This window comes from Electrophorus electricus, chromosome 12, assembly GCF_041902795.1.
Source record: "Electrophorus electricus isolate QZ-2024a chromosome 12, ASM4190279v1, whole genome shotgun sequence".
In the NCBI taxonomy this organism is placed as follows: Eukaryota; Metazoa; Chordata; class Actinopteri; order Gymnotiformes; family Gymnotidae; genus Electrophorus; species Electrophorus electricus.
In genome coordinates this window covers 12,191,938-12,215,405 of record NC_137508.1, presented here as the reverse complement: position 1 = coordinate 12,215,405, position 23,468 = coordinate 12,191,938, and the positions used below count along the sequence as shown (strand labels likewise).

Here is a 23,468-nt window from a genome sequence, read left to right as displayed (position 1 = left end):
GGCCTAACCTGCTGCCTTGCTGGGAGATAGTAGTCTTAATTACACTCTAGAATCGTCTTCAATTACTCCTGGAACTGTAAGATCTTTGTCATAACATTTTGTATTTGACCTGTGGAAACGCATTCATTATTGTGTCCGAAAAACCCACCCCCATACCTAACCACAAATCCAAAAATGCGTATGTTTAAACACTATGCTAAATATCACATAAAGAGGTGGCCAAAAAAGACAGACAATGCAGTGGAGATACACATATAGAACCGCTGGTCAATAAAGGGGGCGTCCTTTGACTGCATGGAATACACTTGACAATTTTATTTGGAATATTAAGACAAAGAAGCATTCGCAAAGCACCAATAGTGATAACTACAAGCACTGTATCCATTGGTTTTCAAATGAAGTTAGGCAAAAGACAACAGCATGAAAAAGGACAGAACAAAACAAGGGTAAGGAGGACTGGAAGTAAACACAGACAATAAAAATCTGAACATCTTCACCAGCCATTGGAAAAAAAAAATCCAATTCTGTCCTGACATGAGCTAACAAAGAGAAGGAATATAATTACACTATATTTGTTTCATGGGTGCTGGGTCTGCCTGTGGCAGCTGATATGGATGTTGTGATTGGTCAGAACATATAAGGCAGTCTGGGATGCAGAATGACAACCATTAGTCCACATCATTGTCAAGCCTCGTCACCATGGCGCGTGCATTCACATAGCAACCGATGTGCACATACAGCATTAAAGTGACAGTATACCAACAATAGTTACATCATACTCATTGCATATTAGGGACAGGATTTATGTAAAAATAAAAATGATTTTGTTGCTATGTTTGCATAAAAGTAATATACAACCCCTCTGCACTAATTCTAAAATACTTACTTCTATTAATTTAATTCAAAAGTACAAATTCAACTTAGCACAGCTTTAAAACTAAAGTCAAAAGTAGGGTTGGCTGAGTGATACAATTCTGCTCCACCACAGTACTTACACAGTACTGCTCCACATACAGTACTTATGCTCAGTCCTACAACTGATTCTTTTTGTTAGATCTTAAAATCTATTACTAACTTATAATAAACATCCAGACATCTCTTTGCGCCTTTTTATGGAGCAGTATGGAGACTCGTTTGTGTATTTATGTGGGCATCTCTTTTTAACTGGTTTTTAACTGGTGAACAAAAGGGAGCTGCCGGCCTGCCCAATAAGTCTGTACTCGCGGCACAGAGTCTGTTTTATGGTTCATATGGGCAACATGTGGTACTGCAAGGGCTGACACATGCTATTTCCCATAGGGAACAAAGTGCAGGAAAGGCTTCAGACTTCCCAGTACTGAGAGGCTGTTTTCAAGTCACACTAACCATTTGATAGAGAAAACCCCACTGCCCTAGATCGTAATTATGAGGCACAGTTCAAAAGATTCTTGAGAAGAGACTTCTTTATTCCCTGTAGCCATGGCTGACAGATTTCCACTATTTCGAAAGCAGTGAACGATGTCTGAATCAGAGGGAGTGTTCAAAAGTCTACAACGACCACAAGCCCCTCCTATTCTCTTGACCCTTAACCAGATAATGACTGATAGAGTTTTTTTTACTCAATCCCACGCCCCAGAGCAAGACACCAGAGCACTGAAAATGTCTCAATGGTGCCCTGTGTTAGCCTCTTGCTAATGCTAACTTTAGAATAGCCCCCAAATAGTGTCGAGGCCAAGCAGACTACACAAACAACAGAATTTTTGCTTTCAGCTCAACATATCCAAGAAAGAGGGTGATGCTGAGGATGTGGTCAGACTGGGGAAAAGAAAAAAGTCCCTCTACTCTATATTTTCAGAAAACCCATCAAGAAACACAGACTGGTCCTTTTAGTAGGTGGTAAATTTAGAGGGTAGCTTAGTAAATTTAGCCCATGATTAGCGCCTGTAGGGCAGGGCAGGGTCGGACTCTGCCAGGAGAGACTCATTTGCTGAGTTATAGCACAGAAAGTCCCAAGTTTGCGTGTGAGCAGGCCACAGCTTTCCAAAGTTCAGAACCCTTACTTTAGAAAGCAGGAGTGGGAAAGTGGGAGATGAGAGGCTTAAGGCACAGGTTGCCACTGAAAACACTGGGGCTAACGTTTATTACATCAACATCTTCCAAACCTACAGTGCCAACATGAAATTTATTTAAATGTTGTTGTGTTTTTTTTTTTGTTTGTTTGTTTTTTTTTGGGGGGGGGGGGGGGGGGGGTCAACCACAACCAGTCGTTCCGTTTTTTTGTAGATCAAACACGGAGGACTGACCTTTTCAATAAACTAGGTTTCTACAGACTATTTATGTTGTGATGAAAAATTACTGACAATTCCTGAATTTGAAATGTGCCAAGAAAGTGTTCAACAAATAACAAGATAAAAATTAGGGAACATGATAAAAAAAAGCACACAAACATCCCTTTGGTCAATGATCCTCAAAAATACAAACACTAAATTACAGCTTCCATTGCAACCTGCCATTATGCATAAGTTGAACTCATAGTGGACCTGAGCATCTTCTCATATTAATATGATATTCCAGCTTTGACAGTGAACTGAACAGTTGACGTTAGCTTGGCCTTTATTTGTCCCATATAAAAAATATTCATCACTCATATCAACAAATTAGGTTATCGTAGGGTATATGATTAAAAGAATTGGCTAGCCCATCTTTTTTTTTTTTTACAGTGTTAAAGGAATCTCATTTTTAGTGCACAAAAATATGACACAGGAAGCATATTATAGCTATATGCTTCACAATGGGTAAAAGTGCAACAAAAGTGTGGAACTAACCACATCTGATAAGGTAACAGGACATCAATACTAAAAACAAGTACACAAATGGCATATCTCCATGTTCATGCTGTGTCTATAGCAAAGACATAGTGAGGTAATCGTACAAGCTGCAAATATCATTTTATCATGTCCTCTTAAAACCACAGACAGATTAAAACATACATTTATTTGTATAATATAACATCTGCTCAGACTGAAGGTGACCGATTACAAAACTTCATATCAGTGTGAAACACAGACCACTGATTCATGCCCTGTATGGCAGAAGATAATGATAGTGAGTTCTGAAGACATGAACTCAAGTTATGCCCCAAATGGGGGGAGGAAGTAACAAATAGTCAATAATACTATCACAAACTGACACTGCATATGTTCAGTCCACTGCTCTTTTCTGAACTACTACTATGACAAAGTGCCTGTGGTTTTTCAGTTGAGACCCTCACTCATAGCATAGCAACATCCTATTGAAAATGGCAATTGTGCTGAGAGAGGACGCTGCTTTGCAAGCCAATTTTAGATAACAAACCTTCCATTATATGGCACATGGTCAACTATGTCTGTGTGTCCATATGTCCCATGTGTGTAGCTGGTGGGTAACAGGAAAGAATCACTGTCTCTAACTGGCAATTTCCTCCTCATGCAGTTAATCTGTGTCTTTTAGATCTGCCTCCCTTGAAAAGGCGAGCTCAGCGCTGAAAGGTGAGTGTGTAACTCTGTCCATTTCCTGTGTTCTGAGATCTAAATGCTGCCTCATGAAACATAACACTCAAGAGGGTTTGGCAAAGTCATTTAAACTTATTGCTGGTAAATTAGCTATTACTTAGTAAATAATCGTGTAATACATAACTAAATATAAGCCTTGTAAGGCTAGTTTTAAACACCTTATACTATGAGTATAATGTTAGTATTTAAATGAAGTGAAATGGATGTTGTCCATTTTGTGAGTAAATGTCTGTAACTAATCTGGGACCACATGGTGTAAAATGGGAGAGACAGTGCAGGCGTGTGCAGACAGTGTAGCAGGCAGGCTGAAGCTAATCCAGTAGATATGGTCAGAGAGACTGGACAGAGAGGACCAAACTATTCCAATCCAAACCTGCTTGACAGTTAAAACATGTGCTTGCCAGGTAGCGTAAACTGCTTATTATAAATGTGTATTCCATGTGAATGTGATTTAAGTGTGAACTAAAACAACTGTGTATTGGCAGTTCCAAACATTTCTTTACCACAAGCCTAACCCCAGCTCAACGAGTGTTGATCTGATCCATGCACATTCCCGTTGGCAGAGAGTCCCCCTCGCCTTCATAGCTCATGCCTCTGTTGGTCAAACAGCCAGGCCTCATTTGACCTTGAGTGGCAGCTCCCTCTCTAGCCAGCGAACACGCACTTTCTGTTTGTAGTGATACTCCTTGAGGAAGTCCTGCATGCTCACGGGCAGCGGCAGGGCGCTAATGCCGTCGTAGGTGGTCTGGCTGCAGATGGCGGCCCGTGCCAGGTGCTGCAGACTGAACGGGAAGGTCCTGTGCAACGGAGCCGTGAGCAGCGGCTCGAAGAACATGCAGGCGCTCGGGTCTTTGTAGTGCTCCAGCAAACCCGTGACCGTGGAGGAGTGGAAGACGCAGGGGTCATGGGCATCAAAGCTGAAGTTGTGGTTCCATTGCTCGATGCGCGCATGCAACGAGCGGTTGTAGCGGCGGAAGCTAACTGAAAATAAGTAGTCCTCTTGGGCAGAGTCACGGAGCAGGAAGGTGCCCTCTGGCCGGCCATCCAGCAGTGCTTCTGCTTGGTAACGATCCATCACCCCCCAGTAGCAGGGAAGTGTTGTGATGGCCAGTAAGTCAGGCACCAAGCAGTGGATGAAGTCAATCTGTGTGTGAACCTTCCAGGGTCCGGGATGCCTGGAGGAGTGTCCATCTCCAGAGGAATGCCTCTGCTTAGGCCTCCGTGCCTGTAAGCACAGAGTGGTCGAGTCCTCCTCGGAGTCGCAGTCAGCAAGCTGGGATGGTGTGGCTGTGCTCATCCCCACCTGTGCCACTATACCAGTCAAACCCCCTGAAAAGGAGGTTCCAGCACCCAGGCTCCTGGCCTCCCCGGGACCTTCGCCAGAACTGGGTGCCATCTTTGGTCCCAGTTTGTGGAGGGCAGACCTCTGAGCGGTGGCCTCCAGCGTGTGGATTTGCGCGTTTGGAGGTGGATCGACACCTTCCTCAATACTGAGCCTGCGTCGCTCGCGGAGTCTCTCCTCTTCGTCCTCCAGGGAGGGCCGTGCTGGGTCGAAAGCATCCAGCAATGCGGTGGACGAGTGTGGGCTGACTGGTGCTGTATGCTGCTTGATGAGGTGCCACTTGTTGGCCAGGTCAGAGCCAGGTGGGAATGGACATGTTTCCAGCATCAGCTCCGTTAGGTGGATCTTGCGCTTGGAAATAACCTGGCCGTCGGCCGAACGGGGCCGACGGCCTGTATTCAGAGGCAGGCATAAGCCTACTGTATCCTTCAGCTGCTGCCGCACGGAGCGGACACTTAGGCTCCGCCCACCACCTCCTACTTCTGATTCACCCATCTCCTGGATGGAACTGGTCCCGTAGCAGCGCTCACGCCTCCTTGGCCCTCCTCTTGAGCATTCCGTCCGCCGATCGGCCTCCAGAGAGCTCTGCGTTTTAGTGGAGCAGGAGTGCTTCTTTTTTCCTCCCCAGGGAGCATGCCGGGAATAGGAATCCCTGCGTACCAGCGGCACCCTCCGCACATCCTCGCTCTCCTTGTCAACTGTGATTTCCACAATCTGGGGAATATCTGCCACACAGTTGTGGCCTCGGCGTCCCCTGCTCACCCGGAGAAACTGTGCAGAAGCAGAGCCCCCAGCAGCCTGGGACTCACCTCTGACTTCTCCCTGGCCCAGGTCCACCACACAGTGGACACCATCCATATCTAGACTGCATACACTGGGTTCAGGACCATGGGTGTGGAAGAGGGTTTGACATCTGCTCTTGAGGCTGCTCCACATCTTCCCCACTTTCTCCATTGAATGGAGACTCAGACCTGTTTGGTAAATAGAAACCAAGAATTAACCACTACTAAAACTAGTGCCTGTTAATAAAAACAGTGATGCACCATTTTAATGGTGTATTGGTTATTAACATTTAGAAAATGTGCATATGTAGATTAAATAGTGTCCAGCGATTTACTCACAATTATTTTATAGCACTGTATCTTAATTACAAGCAGAATATGTCGCGATGGTAATTCTGGCTCTAAATTGTTCATAAACTGTACACCTGGTAGGTGGAGACGGGGTGTGAAGCATGTTACGCATGAATGGCAAGAGTGGGTGTAGCAGTACAGTCTGCATTTGCAAGTCTGTACAGTGAAAAGTGTACCCATGTGTAATAAAGTGTGACCGTACTCGGTAAAGTCATACGGTGAGCACAGAGTTGCCAGGCAGATATGCAGGGACACAAGGCCACGGCTATAAATGAACGCAAGGATCTACTCCCAGCTGATCTGCTGGTATGTAAAGCATTACTGAGCCAGTCTGGACCTGACTAAGAACCTTCCCTGTCATGGCAGTAGACACATGCTAGGAGGAAATACTGATGAATGGAGTTACTGGACACAGACACATATGACACATATGTAGACTGACAAGAATAGCAGTCAGTTTTTGCTTCTTGTCTGTTCAAAGTTCAAGTCAGACAGTAAGTCATCTCACTTCTCCTTTATTCACTGAGACAGAGCTGACCTTGTTTAAATCCAAGTGGTCCGTCTGTGCTAGTTATGCAAATCCAAGGAAAGAACTTGATCTTGTCCAGATCCCCATTTTCTCTTAGAATACTGGCTCAAAATGATCACCCTTAAAGAGGAAGACATGAGGCAGAGCATAGAGTTTTCTCTGGAAGCTTAAAACTAGGAAAGTGTGGCGTGTACATTACACACAGTAGGCCTAACCAGATTGTAAAACTGAACACCATTATTTGAACCCATAGTCTCTGTAGGTCATGCAATGTTTGTTAATTTAGGGAGGATTCATGACGGAACACAATATAGAGGCATGGATCTCCAATTTTCCTGCTCTAAAAGATGTCAAAGGTCATACAGTGGCAATTGATTTTATCTTCCCTTTTAATTAAAAGAACAGATCTCCATTACAGCAAATTTGCTTAAGCTTTGCACAAGTTCTGAAGAAATGAAGCGAGTTATGCCGGCATTGACAGGTCAGTGTCAGGAAGTTGAGCCCAACCAAAAGTCCTGCGTTTTATTACCAAGAGAATTTGACTTCTTTTGAGTAAAAAAGATGACCAAGAATCTTGCTTATGGGCCTAGCTTTTTAAACATTTGCTGTTTTTGAAATCATTGTTATACTATCCCCAAATATTATACAAAAACCTGCTCATTTTACTCGCTTTTTTCCCCCAGGTGAATTTAGATTGACCATTGTTGTTGAAATAACATAATCTGTTATACTGTGTTAACATAATAACACATAGTTAAAGTTAAAACTTTGTTTTTACTGTGCTATGCTTCAATTAATATATAAGCTAAAGTAAGTAATGTGGTTGCCTTAATAATAAAATAGATTTATGCTTTAGTTTTATTATTCAGTAACTACTGTAAATTATTCAGTAACTACACTGACATTAAGAGGAAAGAGATGTAGGTACATGAGTGAGAAATGAGAGCGAGGGCCCACTGGCAGGCCTGTGGAGTGTAAACCAACAAATAATGTTTTACAATGTGGATACATATTTGAAATGTGTCAGAACAGTTTTAATTACTTGAGAAATAGCTGGCATTGGTAACCCTCCAGAATTCTACTTTATTAATATTATAATATGCAGCACTGGGTAACAAGAACTAATGTTCCCCTTGTATTATATACAGAGGCAAACCCTAACAACATCTTCAGCACTACATTAGTAGATAATAAACATTTGTACAAAAGTGCATATGATAAAATTAAATGTAAAATTTAATACAATGACAATTTAACACTAAGAATTAATGTTAGTTAACATTAACTCTTTGAGTGACATGAAATGATACTTGACTTGACTGTAACATCACACATCAAGTTCATTAGGATACATTTGATTGCAATAGCTGGGATAAAAACACTGTGACAAAATATAGCAAATGCCTTAAAAAAATGCCCCCAATTAGGTCTTATCTCACATGACTAATTTTCTTGAACAGATTCCAGCAAGCAACATTGAAATCCTCCAAACATTACCATTATGGCAACCATCTTGCTTTATGCGTCTTTTGCAACATGGTGCTCAACACAGTATAGCCAGATACTATTGTTTCTTTGACTGCGTGTGGCCCTCCGCCAAAAAAATATTTTGTGTATTTATTTTTCTCAATTTAAGATGTCACTACTTATCTCTACTGCTTCTGGATGGTTTATGATAATCATCGGACATTCCTGATAAGTATGTGTGTGTCATTTGCCTCTCTATGAAACTCAACTATGTTAAAACATAATCTTACCAACTGGAGACACTTTCACAGTTAAGACTGGGCCTACATGTAATAGCAGAGAACATTTGTGGTATACTTTAGCTTCAAGTTTGCCAAGCCTGTTCCTGGGTGGAGGGACCACTTCCTCTCTGAAGAAAGATTGTTCAAACCCTCCTCTTTCCTCCATTATAATGAAACAAGGATCAGAGGTTGAGAAGATATGTGCACATGTATGCACATGCATGTATTAAACATAATTTCATAATTTTACAGCAACAGTAACAAGGGAGCCATTGTGTAAATGTACACAGCATTGGGCATTTAAATGCCTAACTGACCATGACACTTTAGCGATATCACTTGTCCACCCAATAATTTAGGTAATGTTGGCACATGTCCATCGATCTTCTAAACCACCTAATCCGTTTCTGGGTTGAGGTGGGGATGGTGGGGCACAGAGCCCATCCCAACAGCACAGAGCGCAATGTGCAAACTCTTGTGCCGGGAATCGAACCCAGGTTACCGTAGCTGATAGACAACAGTGCTGACCAGTGCGGTCAGATCATGTCTCTATTCATGTTAATTCTCAACATATCACACCAGCAAATATCCTGGTAAAATAATGCACACTATTCAGAGTAATTAATCATTTCCATTTTAGAAACAAACACAACTGATCAATAAGCACTGTACTGCATAAGACATAAAATAGACATGCACACAAAAATAGACAACACAAGCAAAAGGCAGATAACTTTAATTAATCGACTTCACAACCACAATTAAACCTGAATGAAGAAATTGATATTTAGCACACTTACCATTGCCCTACATCAATAATTTTATACTAAGAGGGCAGAGGATTCACACACACACACACACACACACACACACACACACACACACACACACACACACACACACACACACACACACACACACACACACACACACACACACACACACACACAGTGAAGCTTTCATCTAACACTTCACATATGAAACAGTCTCTTTGTCCTTCTCATTTATTTCACACCCTCTGCTGTTTTTTTCCATAAAATGCATCACTAATGTGCCAGAATATCAGATGCATCTTAGGAGGCTGTGCTTTTCCATGCGAGTTAGCATATTTTTTTTCCGTGACTTTGCTAATCATGGTCACAAAAACAAACAAAGCCCAGCTCTGGCTTGCATAAGGGAGGGAGGGACTGAGTGTCCTTTCCATACTCCCAAACATGCTGAAAAGCTTAGGATATTTTTATTGACAAAATTATACTTGATTCCTTCATATATGTCCATGCCACATGCTAGCACACAGAAACGCAAAGCTGACCTGGTTTTTCTATGAGAGATGCAAAATATTCAAATAACCTTTACAAAGGTTTTGCAGAACCCTTCCTAATTGTTGAAGTTTTTCCTTTGTTACCACTGCTCAGGCATTGTGTCTGACAAAGTGTACTGTGTATCAATAATTAAGCAGTTGATCTGTTCACATTGGAACCAAAATTGGAATCAATATAATTTAAAATAATAAAGATCCTGCACTGATGTTTTGCAATTTCCTTCCCAAAATTGATCTTAAATGTATTTATTTATTTGTTTGCTTGTTCACTTTTTTCATTCTGCTGTGTGGACATGAACCTCAATATATTGCATATTCAAGAGAAACTATAACTAACAGTCTCTGCATCAAGCATAACAGTCTAGTTGTTAGCTTGAAGTATGGCAGAAGATGCAGATAAGATCAGGTAAGGCAAGTGTGAATATACAAGCCTGATGAGAACATTGATTCCCTGAAGAGAACAAGAACACTCACATGGAAATCCTCAATGGCAGTCTTGCAGCAGTTACCACTGCGCTCATCGGTACCATTTTGGGCCAGATTTGCACTTATGTTAACTAGCCAGTTAAGTGTGTAATCTTACAATTGGGTAGTTTTGCCAGCAGGGAGAACAATATTTTTGCAATAACACTAAAACTAAAATAAAACCAAGTTTAATTTAAAGTTTTTCATAGAATAAATTTATATTTTTACTTTTTCTACATTTATTCTATGAAAAACTTTAAATTTGTGGTATGTAAATGTAGTATTTATGATTGGTATGAAGTGATTATTGCCTTTCTCTTCATTAACAATAGATTTGGCATTCTGCCTATATGGATAGCTTTCAACTTAAGACATGCTACACACTCAATGGATGTTGGCATACTGGTTGGTTAGCTACATTTTGGGCATATGGATCACTATTTAGACTATATACAGACACTATATACTTTAACAACATGTTTAAACATGCAATATTTCCTCACACACATACAAAAAATACCTTTATTGTGACGACAGTTACGCTTGTTCTAATTAACAAAGCTGGAGCAAGACACTCACAATAATGAAACAAAAGTAAAACATTAAGCACACTAGCCCGTAATAATAGTGTTATGGTCTGAAAATCAGCCAATTTGCATGGCGAGTGAATTACATAACAAGCATTAAAAATATCGATTATACCAAGCTGTACTATCAAGTAAAACAAAGTGAGGCCCAGGTGATTTCACAGGTCAGGAACATGCAATAAAATGTAGACTGTGATTTGACACAGAAAATTGTTGTTATGTAAGATGTATTAGACAGCACCAATAAATGTGTTCATGGGCCTTCATCTTTTTTTTCGGTGGTCATTTTATGCATTCTCAGTGCATGACATAGGCTATGCTGTGCCAAAACAGAAGGCTTTGAATAAGAAGGCAATATTCTGTGGAGGAATGTTAACGACATGACTGAACACTCACACCCAGCTAGTGAACAAGCAGAGAGATTAACAGTATGGAACTGGATAACACTGATTAGGCTGCAGCTCCATACTGTTAATTGCTCAACTTTAAGTCAAATATAGCAGTCATGCTCTGCAGCATGTAAACAAATGTCATTCTGTGCAAGAGAGCAGGGGGACACTATCTGCAAAAAAAACGTTTAAAAAACACAATACGTGTTGTGGATAAGGATATAAGGTAAACTGAGCAGTAAAAGTGGAATATCTTAAAGTCTTCTCCTAGGTACAGGCACAATAATTTGAGCAGGGAACATGGTTGATTGTTAATGTAAGGCTACACATATGAAGCTGGATTACTAATCAAACAATGTCCTGTGTCTCCCGTTAGCTAGGATACCTTCTAATTAGGCATCAAATAAATAGCTATGCCAAGCATTAGAGAAGAATGGGTAAAAATAATAGGTCTGATGCCAAATCTGTATTAACAAGTCCTTGTGCCTTTCACACATTCCATACACCTCAACAAAGCACATCATGGTAGAGTGAGACAGTGTGTAAGACCACAAGATCACTTCTGTGTCGTGGATAGAAATGTTAAGGTCTTTGCCATTGTCTTAGTTTGTAATTGGACCGAAGAGGGTAAAAGGCAAAAGAATGGCACAGTGGAAACGTGATTTAGGGATAAATCGGTCACTGTCACTCCCCATCAAGAACAACACCGTCAGCAGTGGCTAGTGACTGTTTTTTCTCAGTGAGTATGCTCATAAAACACTTGATAAATATACAATGGCTTATATGAGCCATTGCAGTTAACACCAAGGTACTCCATAAACCACAACAATGGGATTGTTACAAACAAAACGGGAAGCGGGATGAGTCATTTCCACAGGATGAACAAACAACAACAACAACAACAACAACAACAACAACACCTCACCAAGAATGTTACGGTGATACACCTCCCAAAGACCAGCCTCGAGGAGCACAAAAAGACTAGTGCAATGCTGCCCCATACGGAACCCAAAAACGATCCTCTGCTGTTACTTTCAGCGCGGCACGCCTACCCTCATGGGGTCCCAATGAGTGGCCTGGCTTTCAGACAACATTATGGGCGTAATCACTTTCTTTTTCCGAGGCCGATAAATGAGATGTTTGTGGTAACCTTGCTCACTTTCAGAGCGCTGCCCTAGGAGGATAGGTGAGTTCAGACTGCTCTGGAGGTGTTTAGAGCAACAATGCTTTTATAAGGGTCTTGGTTGAAATTTAACTGACAAAAGTACTGTCTTGTCCAGCCTCTTGCAGCAAGAATGTTATGAATGTTAGAATGTTAGTTTGTGTCACTAAAGAAAACCATTAATATCACATTCAAGAATGATGACAGTACTTGCTCCAAATATCAGGCTTAAATAAATGCACTAAAAGTAAACCCAATCAGTTGAATCAGTCAGATTCCATTATTCTCTTTTAAAATCACACATGTTCTGATTCAGAAGTGACAAGTCTTTTTTACAGTTTGGTATGGGTTACTTTACCCCAGCTGGCTTTCCAGATGGTTTGGTCCTCAACTAACTGATCTTTGCCAAGCTGACTTTAATGCAATAAAGTGAAGGAAGTGCTATGGTGGTAGATGCTGTACAATACGGGCCACTAACTTTTTTCCCTTTTTTTGACATGCAATTATGGCAGAAATGGCATTAAATATATAAATCAAATACACCCAGAAAAAATATAATACAACCTGAACAAACACTGCTTGTTTTTTTGTAAATAAATGAAGCAAACCTGCACTATTTTGCCTCACAATAGATTAAACCCTGTACAGACAGAAAATCTTTAGTCAAAGAGCAGTATATTCAATATTCAAATATATAAACAGATACTGAAGTATAACTTCATACATGAATGCTACAAAAACTGAAATATCACTTTGACTTACTTATTCTGGTAAAACAACCGTTTTATAAAAACATAGGTCCCAGATTCCTAAAAATTATACGAGAGGCTTGCAAAAACGTCTCAGACGCAACTTGTATAGCGATGCCTAACATTCATAAAGGCAATATAATCTGGACAACACAGCCCACGTTTGGGTTCAGAATATAGCCTTTTGTAAGAGTTAAACTTCGCCAAAATAATGCAGCACAATTAACCTAGCTGGTCTGATCCCACATGTCTGAATGTCAAAACTACGAGAATTGTGTCCATGTCCCAAAGGCGATTAAAAAAAATCAAAGCTAGTGATTTTATTTTGGAGGCATTGGCCAGTCAAGCAAACTTCGCTTGCCACTTGAGAAGACTCCGCTAGGCAACGTGGAGCACGCACCGAAGCGCGAGGGCAACCGCCGTAAATCCCAGTGACACATCGCGCGCGTTCCGTTACATTAAATCTAGCTAGAGTTCGGCAACGGACTAACGTTAGCGAACCTGACTAAAACATTACACCGTGTAAAATGGATATATCAGTAGGATATGCCCACAAACTGTTCTAAACTGAGCTAGAATGAGAGTGCTTACCTCTGCAATCTCGGTCGTCTATCACTTCGTAGCCCTCTTTTGTCTGTAAAAGATGGCTATCAAAAGATGTCAGACTCGTAGCTATCCCATAAAAGCTTTCCCAAGGCGAACAGAACATGCGAGATACCAACTCGTCATTGCCGAAGTCCGTTTCCTAAAGATAAATGAGGAAAAACTTCGAATTGGAGCTCCGCAATTCTGCTGCTCTGGAATGCCCATTTGATCCAGGGCCAGTTCTGAGCCACCTCTCTAGTCCGCGTCTTCCTCCTTCTTGACAGCCAATATGACGGTCGCTGAGCAAACACGGGGCGAATAGCCTGAACTCACAGGCGGACCGGGGCTCCGTTAAACCAATGAAGGGAGAACGCACTTCCGATGGGGCGGCGCACAGAAATGACTGGTCGCAAATACCGCGACGGGCACCACACGCGTCCAATGAAATTAGGGAGGACGAGAGCCTTGCCTCGGTTGCCATCCTGAAAACGTGGATACCAGAGACAATGCATGCGTGAGTTAGACTGTTGTTTAGAGTCGGATACTGTACGTTTTTTATGTAGACTACGGCATGTTTTCTTTAGACTTAAGTATTTGTCTAAGTTCAGTGCACTTTCTTTCATTTTAATAGTCCGCTGTGTGTGGTCACTAATAATATGTTTATAGTGATGGATACGCTCTTTGAATGTTTCTTCTAATACCCTTTGTGTTCATTTTTGCGTGTTCCAGATTGAGGGGGAAAAGACAATGAATATGTGCCGAGCAAAACGCTCAGTGTAGCCAGCTGTTATTTATATGCATCTAATGTGCCTCTTCTTGTGTTCACGACAGACTTTGTGAGATTATGAAATGCATACTCCATATAACAAAGCTCCATATAAGAAACTAAAAAAAAAGAAAATCTTACATAAAGACAAATAAACAGCCCACTCTAAGGCTTTGGGACAGAAAGAAACTCTTTTTAAATAACTCTTTTTAACTCTTAAAAAGTAGAGGTTGTGCAAAGCCTTTCAACCAGTTAGGCCACAGTTTTGTGGACTCTTTACACTTCAGTGGATAAATTACACAAAACTGCTATGCTATTTTTAAATCCATAAAGTGCAAGTATATTTGGAACTACCTCTTTTTTTCCAGCACAGAAGACACATTGTCCATACTGTCTAATTTCTGACATTTGCTGAAAGTGGTTTCTATGACAGTAAGTACAAATGTGCATGCTGGCATCTTGGGGTTGGACAGAGTCCACCCCAGGGCCCTGAAAGTAGTCCTCGAGTAGCCAGTTCTTGCCTATGCAGAGCCTGTACACCCATAAACCTCACACTATCAGAGTCTCAAAGGAGCGTTCATTTTTCTCCCACTGCTGATGTCATCATTTGGAGCTGGGTTGCATACTGGGCTCATGTGAGACCATCTAATGTGTAGCCGAATATCTCTGAGTAATGTAGTAGGCTGAGAGGAAGCCCCGGGGAAATCACCACAGGCTGAACAACATCTTCATTCAGTTCCAGCAAAAATCACTCATTTTATTATTGTGGCTGAGACAGAAGAAGCATGAGCTAAAAGAGTCAACAGAGAAAATTCAGAAACTTGTAAGATGGGTATAAAAAAGATTATTCTCTGCCTTTGTTTCTTGCACTTCACTAGGCCTCTTATTCGTGCCACGTCTCTTTTTATTTCTTTCTTTTAAAACAAAACAGCATTGTGCTTTGTTTTCTTTCAGCACTTTTTAATGTGGTGGTTGTAACTGGAACGTTTGGTTTGAATTAACATTTGTGCACACAGACGTGCAGGTGAGCTGTTCATATTTCAGCTGGATATGTCTTCAGCTAAACATAAAAGTCTGACAATCATACAGTGAAGTCTCTAACTGAAGACAACAGACAGCAAAACTCACTTCAAATAGGTGATTAATCCACAGTTATTTACTATGAACTAGGAGAGAAATTAATCCAGGAAATGAGATTAAAAAATGCATCTGACTGATCTGAGCAAAAATTATGTTAATTTGGCAGACCATTCCATTCAATTCATGCACCCCCGATATATTAACAAAATGTACCATATGCAACAGATTGGAGCCAGCTTTGTTAAAGATCATACTGCCATCTAGTGAGCTCATTTCCACACACCAAAGGGAGAAACAGGTAGACTATGTATTTAATGGAAAACGTAAAAATGTGGCACAGCTAAAAGTATGTATCTTCTAATACCATTCTATTTTATCATTATTAAGTTTTAAATTATAAAATCTAAACGTTAAGTAAACAATTTAGAGCACTAATTCCAAGAAAACAACCCACTTTAATGTAATACAGTAGTAAACCAAATCAACCTATAGTTTACTAGTTTACACTAATTATAGATAATTATTTAGGGAGATAATTCCAAGAACACAACTCAGTTTAATGTAATACAATAGTAAGACAAATTAACCTTTGTAATCTACTAGTCTATAGATCTACTAATCATAGATAATTACAAATTAGATGTCGATGATGTAATTCCCAGTAGGCTACAAGCAGTTTTTTTCTAGTGTACTGTAGAGGAAGAAATTAGTGAAGAACGGAAATAAACACTGGATTATAAACAAAGGTAATATGTCTTAAAAGTCAACCTTTGATACAAAACTGAAATTCATTTGTTAAAAATGCTAAGAATTGCTCCATGTGAGTACCACCTTTAGTTGCACAAGCGGCATTGCCAAACCTGGCGGGGCAGAGTATCGTGAGAATTCCAGCCACAAGATGGCGCTTCACCTGAACACAAAGCGGTTTTTATTCAATAATGAACAATAATGTATTAATACAGCTGTATAAATACAAGTGCTTTTTATGTAATATAATATGAAAAGTGAAACAAAAGAAAATGCATCAACAACTGTAATGTAGGCCTATGTGTCTGACTGTGTTTGAGATCATCATACATCTTGCATTTATATGACACAACTGAATGACACTACTGAAAAATAGGTAACACTTAACTGTACTTACGGCAATGAGACTCTTGAAGTTATACGAGCTGAGAAACAGCTTAGCTCATTAGTACTTGAGAGCATATTCAACACTGAATTCTTTATTATATGCCACGTTATTAACTTGAAGGACAAATTCTTTAAAAAAAAACAAAAAAACAACAACAGGCTAATTAAAACAATAACAACAGTGACACATAGATACCTTTCTAAACAGCTAAACTGGTCGGGGGATGCCAGTTAACATGTATCCAGTCACTACAAAAATCTACTCTACTTCGCTATCGATGTTGTAAAGATACGGAAACAAAAAATACACAGCTAAAGTGTCATGGAAAGACAACACTGTCAAGATCTTCGGCTACAGCCTACATAACTTTAAAGATCAGGTTAAATGGTACCAGTGATTCCGTCATTCGTAATTAGACGTAGTTCTACAAGGGCTGACCAGCGCAGCGCGATGCACCACATTACTCAAGTTTTATTCAGCGCAAAAGATTTTATACAGCCGATCACAAACACTGCTAGATGTTTTCCATCCAGACTACCGCGGTGACAAGAGAGCGCGGCCTTGTCGTGTCGTTTGGTGGAGCAGACGCGGCGCGGCTCTGCGAAACTGACGTGTTTTGCGCATTTCCTGCACTAGCGCTCAGACAGTTGGAGAGGGGGGAGAGAGAGAGAGAAAGAGAGAGAGAGAGAGAGAGAGAGACGCAGGTCTGCAGGAAACCGAGTACCGACGACGAGAAAAGAGCCAGGGAGGCTGAAACGAGTACGAAAACCGCACCAATTCGCAGCCTACCCTCGGACCTAAACCCCTATTTCCTTCGACCGACCGGAGGAGGCTCGCGTGGTAAATGTTCCAGATGCACGGAGGAGAAGCTAGGGACATCCCGTGCTCCAGTTTAAGGAGGAACAGGAGTGTTTATGGTGAAGAAGGTTGCCCCCGAGGAGGTCCACTTCTGGCATATTTTTACTCCCAGTGACTTGAGGTGTGGAATGGTCGTTGTATGTCTGCTGGAAGATTGGGTTTGTGTGTGTGTGTTTTTTTTAAACGTCTTAATGGTCGTTCTCCGTGAAGGGGGTTTTGTCGGATTCCATACCACATGTATGATTTCAGCGTGGAAAACAACGGAGAAAAGCCCAAAGTGAAATCCTTCTCCCTATTTGGACTAGACTTTGCATATCTGCGAGGACGAGCATTGTACCGTTAGGAGAAACTAACAGAAGTCGAAAACGGAGAATCGGCTGGGAGATTTTCTGTAGCTGTCCTGTTGAATAATTTACCGAGTCCCGAACTGGCAACCATACAGGACCGTCCATTCAAAAGCGTTTGGTTTGGCATTAGCCGTAAATAACTACGCGAACACCATGGTGGTTTTCAATGGATTGTTAAAGATAAAGATTTGTGAAGCTTTGGACTTGAAGCCGACAGCCTGGTCTCTGAGACACGCTGTCGGCCCAAAGACCCAGACCTTTCAGCTAGACACGTACATTGCCCTTAACGTGGATGATTCTCGTGTAGGTCAAACCTCCACCAAACAGAAAACCAACAGCCCGGCCTGGCACGATGAGTTTGTCACAGAAGTGCGCGACGGGAGGAAAATCGAGCTGTCGGTGTTTCACGACGCGCCTATCGGATACGATGATTTTGTAGCCAACTGCACCATTCAGTTCGAAGACCTGCTGCAGAACGGCAGCAAACACTTCGAGGACTGGGTATGTCCAGCTCCCGTCTTACGCCTTCTTATCCGCACACAGCCCAGACTATCAACCTAACACAGTAACTCTCTCAGCTGTGCAAGTGTTCTATCAACTTTTGACCCCCGCCCCCGCCTCCCCCAGCCTAATGCTAATTATTTTGCGGATGTGGCCTAAATCACTCCAAACGCCCTCATTCCCTGTGTATTACCTGTCACCGTTCTCAGCATGTGCAGTCAGAAAAGCGTTGCTTTCCTCTCCCCTGCGATGCCACCAGTTTCATTACAACTCAGAGGCCTCTGATCAATGTTCAGATATCCTGGTTGCATAGAGACGGCGAGAGAGGGTGCACAGCATGTCATAAATATTCCCTGCAGCTGCAGAGAGCCATATTACCGTCACTGAGTGCAGTCATATAATCCGATGTTAAATGACCAGACAAAACAAGATCGGATTGCACATGCATCCCAGAAAGCAGCCAGTCAACGTTTTTCTCTGCAATTGTCCCTGGCCACGTTCATGCACTTAGTAATTTGATGTAAGAGAGTGCAAAAATGGCCCAGAGCTCCTGAAGGTAGAAAGGACAGCCTGATTGTTGATACAGCCATATACTGTAGCAGTTCCTTATAAAAAATTATGGGTTTGCACAGGTGACTCTTCAGCACAAAATATATGTGTACAGCACCTCAGGAGTTTCCTGTTGTAAGTTTTTAAAACAATATGGTTAAATGTTGTGTAATAATACATTAATTCATACACATATTTGCAGTCCAAACGTTTATGATTGCATCTAAGAGCCTTGTTTAGACAGTGGCAATTCACTCATGCTGGTTCACCCTGTAGACTTTAAAAAACAATGTTTTCATATTATTAACTGCTAATGGCTTATTTTTGGCTGCTTGTCCTGCCTAATCATGAGAAGTTTCTCCATCATCTCTATCTGGCAGAGGTGTGCAGCATTAATCCTTGTCCCTTTAAGAGCCCTAATATGGCAGATCTACAGTATATGATAGTGAATTGGCCACTCTGTGTGCCTGGAGGCTGTTCTGTTCTTTGTTCTCTTGCCCAAGGCAGACACAGATTTAAATTATTGAGGTGCCTCAATCAGATCCTGATGTAAGGAGGTGCTGCACTCACCTGCCAAACCTCATATTACCATTCTGAAGTGTACAGACAGAAGACTGTACCCCGTTAAGTTGGTACAAAGCCTTCGTGCTCTTGCATCAAGGACAAGGCCGTCCTGATCTGACCTTCCGTTTTGCGCTCAAGTGCTCGGACATACGGGCATCAAACTGTGCATGTGCTCAGGAGACTACGGTCATGTTTAAGATTAGATTTAGTCAGGGGTTAAGTGTGGCTAACAGCACAGTGGGCTACAGCTCTAATGTATGAAATGTCACTCATCGTGTACATGATTATTTAGTCTTTTCTCCAGATGACAGGGATGTTAACTTTAAGCAGCCCAAAGCAGCTGGTCTAATATGCCATCATCATAGAGATCACTCTGGAGAAGGCATGAGCAAATATAAACATATATGAATTTAAATAATATGTAGTTGCCATAATTTCAAACTCAGTAAACTGTTGATATTTACAATATGGATTGGTCCATCTGTCCATTTGTCCATTGGTCTACTCTTCTGAGAGCAAGAATTTCTTTCTGAGTTTATTTCTGTGATTTGCGTGAGGGTGTGAGGGTTTGTGTGATATGAGAGCGAGAGTGACAGAGATAGAAACCTTTAAAAAGATGTACACAGGCGTGGACTTCGGCATGATTCACTACTTTACAGACGGTGCTTGTGTAACTTGCAGGGGATCTGTGTAAAGCCACTTCTGTGTGAGCTGTTGATGTGGGCGTCATGGTTACAGAGCCTGATCCTGCTGCTGTATTGTTCTGAATTCCCTTAAGCTCACGTTTTCTCGAGAAACCTACCCAACCACGCGAATGTAAACAGAATCCGCTTTCTCTGTCTACGGCTGTCGCTCTTCCTCCGTCTGTCCCGCACTTGCGTGGGCTGTCGCGTTCTTGTGAGGGCACCTTGCCGTGGCGCGGAGCAAGCGGCGTGGCACGGGAGTGTTTCATCTTCGCTGTCTTTGATTCGGAGTACCGCAGTGGGGCCTGGCGGAGGCGTGACGCGGGAGACTTGCCGGCTGTGTAAACTTCAGAGTGAGGCAGAGAGGTTGGGGGGGGGGGCAGCCCCACCCCCAGGCTCTCTGAGTGTCCCCTTCACTCAGCCTCCATGCTTCCAGACCACTCTGGTGCTTGCTGCGTACTCTGTTTGTCGAGTATGCTTCCTACCCTGTATTGGCTTCGTTATTCTAATTTGTGTTTGGCAGACTGCATTTGTCAGTCAGTTCATGTTATTTTGTAATGCTGAAAGTACCAAATGGAGACTTAAGGTTTTCTACCTGCAAATATTGGTTCAGCACCCTGCCTTGTCCAAACAAGTACTACTGATGTGGAAGAATAAACTTAGGCGTGATGTTTTGAGTTTAGCATAAGCACAACAACACCTTGTTCAGTCTCTACACAGCAAAGCCGCTGTCTTACCAGGTTTACCATTTTCAGTGTCACTCTAGACGAAGTATAGCACTTCTCAGGTGTATGCAATGCATGCCGAGATGTTACACAATGGTGCAGCAACAACCCCGAAGCAAGCCTGACAATCGCCTAGGCTTGTTTCTATAGGCCTCTCTAAGTGCCTACCTACATTGCCACCCCACCTGAATTACATGGTATGGTGTAATTGTATGTGCGTGTGTGGCCTAAGATATGTCATGGTAAGGGTAATTGGAAACTCAACAATCTATGCCTTTAATATCAGGTGGGTTTTCTTTGATTAAGTGTTTAATTGATGAAATTGGAGGCATTTTCAGTTAATAACCGTGAAACAATCTCTGCTTACATTTGAAAAGTAAAGTAACTGCAGCAGCGGCTCAGGTGATGGTGGAGCTGGTTGCTAGTTCATCCCCTAACATGGCTGTTGTACTTGGCTCTTCATTGCAGTTTAATTGGTGAGAGTGAAACTACTCCACTCTAGTGTTTATCTTCTGTTTTAGCACAGAATCCATGACTGTTGGCATTTGAACCAGAGTGAATTCCCCTAAACATTTCAGTTTCACTCAGAAAATAAGAGTCAGAATGACTTTGAAAGAGAGTAATTAGATTTCAAGATAGTGAGACTTGTGACGGCATCCTGCAGACCCAGTCGACGGCCTGGTCAGGTAGCAACCTGTCGTTTTGTTTTTTTTTGTTTGTTTTTTTGTTTTTGTCTGAGGTCTTGAGAAGATCAACCAGGATTAGGTGGATTCATGAAAAAAGATAGTTGAGCTGGTATCTCCTTTCAGGCATGTTGAGAGGGAATTGTTCTTGGCAAGGTGAGAAATAGCAGACGGAGCAGAGCAGTCCAGTGAGCAATGACACATGTATACACTTGCAGTTGCTGCCTCCTTTCCACAGCTGACTCAGGATGTAGTATCTGACTGGAGTTAAAATCCCAGAGAGCGAGAGAGAGAGAGAGAGAGAGAGAGCGAGAGAGAGAATGCATATGTGTGTGTGTGTGTGTGTGTGTATTTGTATGTGCGTGTGTGTGTGTGTGTGTGTTTGTGTGTGTCTCCATTCATGTTTCCCAGCACATTCTTCACAAGTTGTTACATGTGCATTGGTGTGATGCCAGTTTTTAAGGAGTGGTTTTGACAGACACATTTCTCAACCAGTTTGTTTGAAAGGCCTTCTTACATGTCTTGCTGCCTGTTCAAAATAGGTGTGTGTGTGTGTGTGTGTGTGTGTGTGTGTGTGTGTTTGAGTGATTTATTTTAGGATGGACACAGTGAAGATATGCGCACAACAATGTTTCAGCCAAACACTGTCAGAGCGGATATAATGATTAAAGTTCAACCTTAATAAACTTGTCTGAGTCACTCTTTGTTAATTAATCTTGCGTGTGTATTATACTGTACCTGGCGTATATTACTGCAGCAGGAATCAGTATGCTGTTTCATTGTTCAATTCCTTAAAATCGAATGATTTTGAAGAAGACGTATTCAGTGAGAGTGTCGGCGTCGCCATGCCGAGCCTCATGCCGAGATGGGTGGGTGGAGAAGGGTGTAGCCATGTATGATGGCTGCTCTCCGCAGTACACCTTACTGCGGATGCTAAAGCGTTTTTTTGACCTACGTTACTCCGCGTAATGCCGCTTCAGCCTCCTGTTCCCACCCCGCACACACCAGCGGTCGCGGCATGCACTGCGAGTGATTTTTGGAACACGAAGGACCCAGTGTTCTGCGTAGGGCGAAGACTGCACGACGCGGTGTTAAAAATTAACAGACGACCGTTAACTCTTAACCAGCTAGAGCGCTCACGTTCAGACCCCCCGCAACAGCAGTCTGCTTACGTTCAGTTACACCGATGCATGTCGTAGTGTCACTGACAGGCCAGATCCCGCATAATGTTTAAGCTCCATTTGCCTATTTCCTCTCGCTCCTCTTTTACCCAGTCACCCAGTCTCCCCCTGCTTGTTCTGACACCTCCCTCTCCAGGGTGTGGATCTCCTTGTTGGTTCTGCTGCCCCCTCATCACCCCACTTCTCTCAAGCCTCCCCTCCTGTCCTTCACCCTGCCAGTACAGCTCCACTATCCGTTAAGCGAGGGACCAGCACCGGAGTCGGACCTGTCGGAAGCCAACAGGCACGATGTCCGTGATGTACTGTACATCTTGCGTAATGACTTCTTCTTCTTTCGTCACCTCATTATATTTCCATTTTGCGCACTGTTAAGGTCTCTTCGCGATACATGTATGCCACATCAGTACAGTGGTGGTGGCACAGAACGAGAAACGGCCTGCAATACAGTAGCTGTCATTATTCCAAAGCTACAGCATGCTAAACTAGCAGTATAGATCTTCAGTAGAATTGTCATCATATATGCTACCACTTCACAAATGCTCCCTGACACGTTTGGAATATTTTTTAAATTTTGCTCGAGATTTTCCCCCCTACACATTAGTCGGTCCGAGTCCGGGGCTCAAGGTACTCGGAGGACAGAAGAATGCTAATGTGCCACAGTGCAGAGCTGGCTGGATATTGCTTTCCTCGAATTCCATTAGTCATTCAATTCTTAGAAGAAACCGCCCATGTTGGTATACAAATGCAAGTTACGCTCACTTGTTTCTAATAGACCTCTGAGTGCTGAACTATGAGATTTATTCACTTAACAAAATGTACTTTGGCTGAATAATGCTGATCTTATATTCACAGCATA

The 23,468-nt window shown here is 42.1% G+C and overlaps 2 protein-coding genes across 3 annotated transcripts in view; one reads left to right on the top strand and one right to left on the bottom strand.

Moving 5' to 3' along the window:
* Positions 1-300: 300 nt before the first annotated feature.
* On the bottom strand, positions 301-13,838 carry socs5b (suppressor of cytokine signaling 5b). The gene is made up of 2 exons (XM_027002577.3): positions 13,547-13,838; positions 301-5,843 (listed from the first exon to the last, which is right to left on the bottom strand). The coding sequence occupies exons 1-2, from the start codon at positions 13,662-13,664 to the stop codon at positions 4,147-4,149; spliced, it is 1,815 nt and encodes a 604-aa protein (XP_026858378.2). The 5' UTR covers positions 13,665-13,838; the 3' UTR covers positions 301-4,146.
* Positions 13,839-16,560: 2,722 nt separating this feature from the next.
* The window catches only part of prkceb (protein kinase C, epsilon b), a 70,196-nt gene continuing 63,288 nt past the window's right edge, over positions 16,561-23,468 (top strand). For both annotated transcript variants that reach the window (XR_014126271.1, XM_027002512.3), the window contains exon 1: positions 16,561-18,227. Coding sequence is in view for 1 of the 2 variants with exons in the window: in XM_027002512.3 (XP_026858313.1) it covers positions 17,880-18,227 (348 nt within the window). In the remaining variant the exon portion in view is untranslated. The remainder of the gene's footprint in view (positions 18,228-23,468) is intronic.

What these genes read in the sequence shown, in the direction of transcription:
- socs5b (XM_027002577.3), bottom strand. Translation starts at nt 13,664, where the DNA reads ATGTTCTGTTCGCCTTGGGAAAGCTTTTATGGGATAGCTACGAGTCTG. An exon ending in AGACGACCGAGATTGCAGAG is followed by an intron (nt 5,844 to 13,546) that starts GTAAGCACTCTC and finishes TTTACCAAACAG; the next exon opens with GTCTGAGTCTCCATTCAATG.